At 42.3% G+C, this 9443-nt stretch overlaps 1 protein-coding gene across 1 annotated transcript; it reads right to left on the bottom strand.

Annotated features, from left to right (window-relative positions):
- Positions 1-205: 205 nt before the first annotated feature.
- LOC131263568 (keratin, type II cytoskeletal 60 kDa, component III-like) lies at positions 206-7543 on the bottom strand. Its single transcript, XM_058265789.1, has 2 exons — positions 7304-7543; positions 206-382 (listed from the first exon to the last, which is right to left on the bottom strand). Exons 1-2 carry the CDS (start codon positions 7541-7543, stop codon positions 206-208), a joined length of 417 nt encoding a protein of 138 aa, XP_058121772.1.
- Positions 7544-9443: the final 1900 nt, after the last annotated feature.

Genomic DNA, 9443 nt, shown 5'->3' with positions numbered 1-9443 from the left:
CAGTGATCGGACGTCGAAATACACGCTGAACCGCGCCGCACCGACTAACTGTACGATAATCCTGTGATCCCGAAATATAAAATAGCACCGACCCCGGTCGGCTAAAGCTAAAACTGGTGACCCCGACGTGATCTCAGGATTGTGTAGTTCAACTCGTTTCCGGCAGATACGCCGTTATCGCAGAACTTTCGAAGTGCCTACGCCGTTATCGCAGAACTTTCGAAGTGCCAACGCCAGCCCCGACACCACCGCCAACGCCAGCCCCGTTGCCATCGCCAATCCCGACATCATCACCAACGCCAGCCCCGACGCCATCGCCCATCTCACCGCCGACGCCATCGCCCATCTCACCGCCGACGCCATCGCCCATCTCACCGCCGCACTATGGAGCGAAAAGAGCAAATTGCCGGGATAAAATTCAGAATCAAATGTTTTGCAATTTTTTCATTGTAATATCGTGTAATACTATTATATTACACGAAATTACGATGTTTTGGGACAATCCCGCCAGGTGGCGCTGCAAAAACCTCATATTTTTGGAATTTTCTATGGGTGCATTATTTTTTAATTTTTTTTTTTATACTAACTTAAAGATTTTTTAAAGTTTGATATAAAACAAACTAAATTTACTACAAACTTCCATTCAAAATATTGTCATCTGGAATATAATTGATATTCAAAGCATCTAACGCGGACATAACGTCTCCTAACGAAGAGCTACTATCTGAATATTCTGAACTTGTACCATCATCTTCTTGGGTTTGAATTGGCAAGGGACTGTTACTATTTGAGGAGCTGTAATCTACGAAGAATGTTTTTACTGCGTCTGGGTATGGAATTTGTTTTTTATTTTTCAACGATTTAGCCAGAGATATTGTTGAAATGTATGGATCGGATGATTGTAATGCTCTCATAAAAATGTCTTTAATATTGAATTCTCGTGACATTTTACGGGCGTGTTCTCTTCTATCCCTTCTGTATATTTTATTTCTACCTTCTGCTGCTTCCTCTCCTAAGGATCCCAATGGAGCTGGGGCATTTACAATGATTTCACCTACATGCGCAAGAACTTTATGGACAGTGGAAGGCATTTTATACCAATTGTAATGATGTATGTAAAACATGTATGTGTCTATGCAATATAGAGTAATAGTTTTTGGATTTAAAGGCTGTGAACAGGTGATGGCTATTAAAATATTTCGAAACCTTTCTATAAGTTCTGTTTCTATTTGCAAAATATCGCTCAATTTTTCAATGTTTGAAAAAGCCCTACGACAAACATTTCCCGTCGTACTATTTCCACCCATTTGCCTTGGTTCATCTACTTTTACACCAAATTCCTTGTACATCTTTTCCAATACAATTTTTTTTCGATCATTGTACATGCTTTTAAAATTTTTAGTAACCTTCCATTTTTTAAATTCAATTCTGTACGAAATGTGAAGCAAGCATTCGAAAAATCTGATCCAACAGTGCAGTGGAGATATTCCATAAGATAAATTCTCAGGAGTTGGAACAAATCCATTTTCTAAGTGCTCTACACTGTTCATTTCGGTTGGTTTTGCACCACATATACAACATGTTTGCATAGATAGAGTGTCGGTTAAATATGCCAAAATTTTTCCATCAATTAAACTCATGTAAAATGAATAGTTTACCGTCACATTACTTGTTTCATTTAGCTGAATTGTATAAGGAACTAACCTGGTTATTTGGCTTTTGATTTCGTCTACTGTTTGTAAAACTTTTTCTTTTGACTCTTTCGCAAACTCGATCACAATTGGCCTGCAAAACCTAACACTTTGAGGCATCAAGTTTATCCAGATGATATCTGAATCGTCACTGATGAACGAAAGACGGATAGGCGTTAATGCCGATACTAATAAATCACTGTCTGATGCAGTATTTTCTCCGGAACCATGAAGCGGTTGATTGTAAATGCTGTGTCCACTAGATCCGTCAATGCCCCACGAGCACAATAATACGACGCTTAGTGAATCACACAAAGAAGATGAAAGGTGTCGCAAGATTTCTACTTTTTGCATTTCAATTATTCTACACGCAGTGTGATTAACCAACTCTTGTAGATTAACTTCAGCTTTTGTTTATGCAAATCATTATACTGGGATTTTGAGAAACTATTGTCTATAAAACATGCCAACGCTTCTTAGGCAGATACTAAAACATCACTTTTGGTTGTCATTGGCATAACACTTGAAGGATTTTTCAAAAACATGTCTATCATACTCATCAGCCTTAACTGCTTTTCTTTAAAAGCTAACAACCTCACTGAGTATAATTCCTTTTCGAGATTGCCGTTGATATCTGTCTCTTTGGCCACACTTCGACGTTTATTCCGCACGCAGAGATCATTGAACTCTTTTTTTGGCCGTCCACGACTTTTGTTTTCCGTATAGGCACTAATGTCAAATGGTTTGTTCAACCAGATTTTCGAATCATTTTGTAATATTTTCGAGTTTCTAGAACATTTCTTCAATCTAGCCTTGAAACTTTTTTCCAGTATCATTAACTTATTAGTCACTTTCAATTTATCACACGGTTTGATGCTTACTTTACTTTCAATGAACTGTTACGCATACCCAATGTTTTCCTTGCAAGAAGCATTGTTTTTCAAAACGTTTATGATATCGTTGATTTTAAAGGAAACCATCGTGAGATTATTAAATCAATCTCAAGCAGATTATTAACTTCAAAACTGTAAAAAGTTGTTTGTTCTCCAAGAAGCTCACTGACAATTGCTGTTTATGCAGTTAAAGGTAAAGCTTGAATGATGTTTTTATAAACAAACGATGGTTATATATGTATCTTTTCAAATGCATACCGCTATGGTATACCGTTCGAAGGTCAAAATTTTAACGTCTACCTTAGCTGTTACCGTATTGTTAGGGTATATTGTTTTCAAAAGCAAATATTATCAAATATTTGTGTCCACCCACCATTGACGGTGCTTAAAATTGGGGTAGAAAAAGAGTGACAGGTATATCTACCCAAAATTCACAGCTTTTACAGGTAAGGGTACAAACAGAACAAAGTGGTAGTGTAGGGTACATTATTCCGAGCAATTTTGGGTATAAAAAGATGGGTTTGTGAGCTGTAGAATAAGAAAAAGCGACCTGATACATTCAAAGCAAACCAAACCAAATTTCATTCTTTGCCATTGACTTGGCTTGTCTTTCTCCTTTAACGTGATGTTCAACCACTACCTTGCTTCACATTTTTCATTGAATGAGAATTTCAAATATTTCTTACCACACATGATGCAGCATATGGCATGATGGAGACGCCTAGTAGGTGATAAACTATAAGCTTCACATACGAAGTTCAAAAAAACAGGTAAAGTTCGCGCGTATATGCAAAAAAAACCATCATTTATTGTTACAAAACATTCTAGACTATAAGTGGGTATGAAACATATTACAATCTTTTACGATCCTTAGCGATGGCGTAAGGTTAAAAACAGAAAATTGAAAAATTTTCCAAGAGTTTTGCGAAACAATGCTTAATATTTTGTAATATTCAATTTCAATTTACTTAAACTGTCAACAATTTTAAAGAATGATAATATACCTTTCCAAAACTGTGCTTGAAATTCGATTCCGGCCATTATTATAGGAGTTACAGACCTTCAAAGTTGATGATTTTTTTTCAATTTTTTACGCGATATTTTCACAAATCTTGACTTTGACGGACTGTTTCTCAGAACCTGGAAGAACAGAGGCTCTAGGTTTTGGGTCATTTCTTAGTTTCATCTTGTAGTTTAAGAAAACATATTTCATTTTTCTGAAATGATGATGATGATGAGTCCCACCGCTTACCCCTACATAGGTTTGAGAGGGACGAAAGTATCTTGCGATATTGAATATTAATCATCAAACGAGAGGGGGCATTGGGGCATTACTCTCCAGAACAATCGCATCCATCTCTTCTCCATTCATACAACGGTCGCCATCAATTGCACAAAGAGGTACATCTTAGATTTCCCAACTAGCAAAAGGGGACCACTTTCCGGAGTAGGGCAGGTATTTTCGCACAGATTTGGTTAACACCGCCAGCTATCAATGGTTGATAGTGTGGTGAAACCCACCAGTTGGGACCTGATCTTGTTCCTTGCATACAACGGTCCCGAGCAATCACCTCGAAAGGCAAATCGCCGAGTCCCCCAAGGTAACGAGGCACCACCTTCCGGAGTGTAAAAGGGTATTTCTGCTCTGTTTGTAGTTCACACCGCCAATTACCATTGGTTGATAATGTGGTGCCACTATCAAGAACAGAAAGGGACCCAACTACAGCGAGATGTGTAGATACTACTAGTTCTTTTCGTACAGCCATGTCCACCAATTGTCCTCATTTACGCGCGCGTGTCTCAAAACTATGTAGACTCATTCATTCTATTAAGTTAAATTAAATAATAAAAATAAAAAGTCCCTGTTCATTTTTTTACTCATCATCACCATAGTCAAAGACCGTGTTGACAAATGCAATACTACGGGGCTCAAAAACTACAACATTTACCAAATACATTACAAGCACAGCGTCAGACCACCTGCTTCACGTATACGGCGCATAGGCGTTTGAACTCCCTTAGATTTCGCGCTTGTTTAATCTCTCTCGGCATCCTGTTGTACCATTGTACTCCTTTAAAAAACAACGAATTTCGGGCGTTTCCGGACAGATAGCTGGGAAGTCTCGGCTCACCGGCACTACGAGTGTTATACCGATGCACGTCAGACCCAACCACTATCCTTTCCCCCAAATACGTTGGTACCAGGCCTTTCAAAATTTTGTACACAATGACTGCAGTTTGAAACACTATCCGCTGCTTGACCGACATCCACTGTAAGACGTCGAGCATAACAACCGAAGGAGTATACCAGCCGCAACACAAAATCTTTCGCATGACTCTGTTTTGCAACCTCTGCAGTCTCTGTAACTGTGTTTGATTGCCGAGAAATAAAATTGATGCACAGAAATCAAAGTGCGGTGCTATTAACGATTTGTAGAGCTGAACTTTTCCGAAAAAATTCTGATTGTTGCCCAATCTACTAATCACACCACACTTTTTTTCCACTTTTGAGGTGACATTGTCAATATGAGGCCCAAAAGACAGTTTTTCGTCTAATATAACTCCCAGATATTTTATCTGGGAGACTCTGTCGATTGGTTCCTGATTGATGACAATAGCTGATTGGTCAGTAATTTGTCTGGAAGACAATACCATGAATTTGGTCTTCTTGATGTTTAAGGCCAATTTCTTGTATTTTAACCAACCATCTAAGGCATCTAAATCGACATTCAAAAGCTCCTTGGTCTGTTTTAAATATTTCCGCGAGACAAACAAGACTGTATCGTCCGCAAAAAGATTGATTTCACATGACTGTAAAACCTTTTTCATGTCGTTTATATACATAATAAACAACACTGGACCAAGAACACTTCCTTGTGGAACCCCAAGGGTGTTTTCGATAGGGTTTGAACAACAGTTCATGAAAATTGTTCGTTGCGTTCTTCCACTGAGATAAGATGCGAACCATTCGAACTCAACTCCATCGATACCGCACCTTTTGATTGTTTCCAATAACAAAGGCCGCGATATCGTTTCAAACGCCCGTTTCAAATCCAAGAACACTGCAACAATCGGTTGTTTTCGCTCAATCAACTCCTTCCCCTTAGCTAATAAAAGGTTCAGCGCAGATTCACAAGAATGTCCTTCTCTATAGCCCGACTGTTCCTCCACCAGCAAGTTATTCCTGTCAAGATACTGGACAAGTTGTTGTTTGACAACAAGTTCCAACACCTTTTCAAGTATATGAAGCATGTTAATTTGACGAAACTCCTCCGCATTGGTGGCTCCTGACACTTTAGGAATTGGCACTACTAGAGACTCCCTCCACGAGTCAGGAAAAATACCCTCCTCCAATGATTGGTTGATCAGTGAAATAAGGACCCCCCCAACTACATGGAAACAGTCACGCAGTACCTGAGCATTTACTTTGCTAATTCCAGCCTTGTTCTCTAAGCTAAAACAAATCGATTTGAGCTTTTCAATCGATATTGGTTCGAACCTGAATTGTTGTCTTGGGTTACTATTTGGTCTCAATGCCAAAGGTTCAGCCACGGAAGGAATACTTTGATGAATAGAGTTGACACTATCAACAAAAAAAGTGTTAAATCTTTCAGCAATTGTGCTTTCCTCAAAAATGGCGCATCCTTCAAATGTTACACTCAAACCAGGCTTATCCTCTGGCTTTAGCATAGACTTGAGGACTTTCCACAGTTCCCTGCTATTACCTTGGTGGTCCCTGATCTGGTTGCTAAAAAACTGTTGCCTTGTTTCTTTCAGACGTTGTGTATATTCATTCCTCAAAGCGGTGTATTCCCACCACCGCTGAGAAATGTTTGTCCTAAAGAACTTTGCATAGGCACAATCCCTCCTGCTCTTAAGTCTTGCTAGATCTGCGGCAATAGTTCGGTTCACTGTAAAGGTTTTCATGGCGTTCTCCAGAGTATCCCACAATACTTTAGCCGTTTCGTTAAAACCAGAAATTGTACTCTGCAAACCCTCTCTAACGAAATTACAAAGAGATGGTTTGGAGTATCCGGTCAAACAAGAAATACGTTTTTGGACAATGTTGGAATGCTCATTACGAAGGCTCAACCCTAGAGTCTCGTGGTAAGTTATCTTGAGAGCCGACACCGTAGCAACTGACAAAGACAAAGAAATTACATAACATTACATTACATTACATTACATTTATTTTACACAATGTTTGCCACGCGGGCTATACAAAGTATCTTAAATCTATAGTTAAACTTAAAACAACAAGACAGAACACGAGAGGAGGAGAGGGATAGATTACAAAAGAGAGTTGTTAAGACGCGAACGAAAGGCAGGGATGGAGACGTTGTAGTCAAATAGGTGGCTAACACTATTGAAAGAAGACATGGCGCGGATAAATGGATCATTCTGGGAGAAACGCGTACGGCGCGTGGGAATAAGGAGAGGAGGCCTTTCTCGAAGGTTATGAGAAGGGACATATAGAGGGATATGAGAGAGGAGATCCGGAGCGTCAATGGAGTGTAGGAGAAGTTGGGCGATGAAAATAGCCTGAGCGTTCCGGTGGCGAGTCTGAATCGTGGATAGCCCCAACAATTGACACCGCGACTCGTAAGGCGGGAGGGAGGAGGCATTGTAGCCGAGAAGACGCCTCACCGCCAGGCGCGTGAAGCGTCTCTGAACCCCCTCCAACCTTCCCAAGGCGGTGACACCTGTTGGGGTCCATACCACGGAAGCATACTCGAGGATCGGTCTGACCCAGCAACAGTACAGCGCTGTTAGGCTGCGCGGGTTCCGCACCTCCGATGCCAGGCGAGACATAAGCCCCAACATACTGTTGGCCTTGGATACCACCTTGTCAATCTGCACACTGAAGGACAAGGCGGCGTCAAGCCACACCCCTAGGCCCTCGACAACCGACACCCGCGACAAAGCAACACTACTAATACAGTAGTCGTAGTGGGTCATCCCAGCGGAGCGACTGAAGGATATGACACAACACTTGGATGTACAGAGAGTCAATCCATTCGCGGAGCACCAGTCGGAGAAGCCTTGGAGGGATTCTTGAAGGAGTAAGAAGTCGGAAGGAGAGGATATGGGGCGAAATAATTTGACATCGTCAGCATACAGTAAGTGCCCGTTAGGGGGCAATACACTGACACAGTCATTAAGGAATAGAGAGAACAGGAGAGGGCTGAGGATGCTACCCTGCGGCACACCAGACACCCCGATGTACGGGTCAGAGAAGGTACCCTCCACTCGCACAGAGTAAGACCGTCCGCTAAGGAACGATCTGATCCACGAGTAAAGAGGCTCCCCAATCCCCAGCCGCTCGATTTTTGCCAGCAGTAAGCCATGAGGCAGGCTGTCAAATGCGGCCTTCAGATCAGTGTAAATGACGTCAACCTGACGCCCAGAGTCCAGATTGGGGTAAACCACGGACAGTAAGGTCATCAAATTGGTCACAGTCGAACGGCGAGGCATGAAACCGTGTTGATTCGGAGAAATATACGGGCGCACGCAGGGGAGGATGGAAGAGTGTAGGATGGATTCGAGGACTTTGGAAGAGGCACAGAGGAGGGAGACACCTCGATAGTTGTCGGGGGATGAGCAGCATCCTTTCTTGTGGATCGGTACAACCCAGGCCGATTTCCACAGCCCAGGAACCTCTCCTTCGTGGAGCCTGAGCGAAAAAAGACGCGCCAGGATAGGAGCTAGGGAAGCCCCGCAACCGCGTAAAACAGACGCAGGAATGCCGTCAGGGCCAGGAGAGAAGGAAGGCTTTAACCTAGCTAGTGCACCACAAACATCACCCTCGCTGATCTCCACCAGGTCGCAAGTGAGGACGTCAAGGGGGGTATGAGCAAGGCCCGCGGTGCCAGGAGCAGCCGACTGAGCCGGGTCAACGAAAACGCTCGAGAAGTGCTTTGCGAAAAGTTTGCAGACGCCATGAGGAGTGGAAGCGGTCTCTGCATTGAGAGACATGGAATGGGGAATGCGTGAGGAACCGCGCCGGGCGTTCATCAATCGCCAAAAAGATCTTGGATTAGTAGACAGTCGAGACTGAATACGTAGTACGTGTGCCTGGTAACGAGCCCGATGGTAGCCTCTGTAGGCAGAGGCTGCGAGCTTATAGATATGCCTCCAGAAAGGAGAGCGATACCGACCATACGAATTGCGCGTTTCATGTCTGCCTTCAACACACGGAGATGCCTGTCTGACCAAACGGGGTTAGGAGGAGGGCGAGCAGGAGGACAACATGAGGGGAACATTGAACATAATACATTAGTGAACTTAAGACTAGCCGCGTTACATGAATCCTCCATATCTAGCACCGACCAGTCGTACTCGGCAATTAATCTACAGTCGACTCTCGATAATTCAAACGTTCGATAATTCGAAACTCTCGATAATTCGAAGTATATCAGTAGTCCCTTGGAAAACTCTCACTAATTCGAATAAAAACAATACGATTTGGTACACTCGATAAAGCGAAGTAAAATTCGAAGCTAGGTTGCTCTCTTCACGCGATAATTCGAAGCTGTACCCACTCAACTCGCAATAATTCGAAGTTCTGAGCATGTTGAAACGTAATAGAATGCGTCACATTGCGAGTGCCCTGTAAAGCAAGCCGGAGACGTTGCGAACTTGTACGCGCGATGTTAAGGAAAGGAAAGGAAGATATAAGAGGATATCTGCTTTGTAGGAAGGTGCACAAAGAAAAAAAAGGTGGGTAAAGGCATAGCGTAAATCAATACACGCATACTTATTTCCAGTTCATAACTCAGCAACCGTTGCTGCTTATTTCCTACCACTCTTGATAATTCGAACTCTCGATAAATCGAACTTTTTTCTGGGTCCCTCCAAC

This window comes from Anopheles coustani, chromosome 3 (assembly GCF_943734705.1).
Source record: "Anopheles coustani chromosome 3, idAnoCousDA_361_x.2, whole genome shotgun sequence".
NCBI lineage: Eukaryota > Metazoa > Arthropoda > Insecta > Diptera > Culicidae > Anopheles > Anopheles coustani.
Note: the sequence above shows the minus strand (reverse complement) of the source record. Positions and strands in the feature narration are given on the sequence as shown.

Bases quoted from the DNA above. Each gene is read 5' to 3' on its own strand.
- LOC131263568 (XM_058265789.1), bottom strand. From the start codon at position 7,543: ATGACCCACTACGACTACTGTATTAGTAGTGTTGCTTTGTCGCGGGTG. The intron at 383-7,303 runs GTATGGACCCCA...TTCGCTCCATAG, and splicing joins TCCTCGAGTATGCTTCCGTG to TGCGGCGGTGAGATGGGCGA.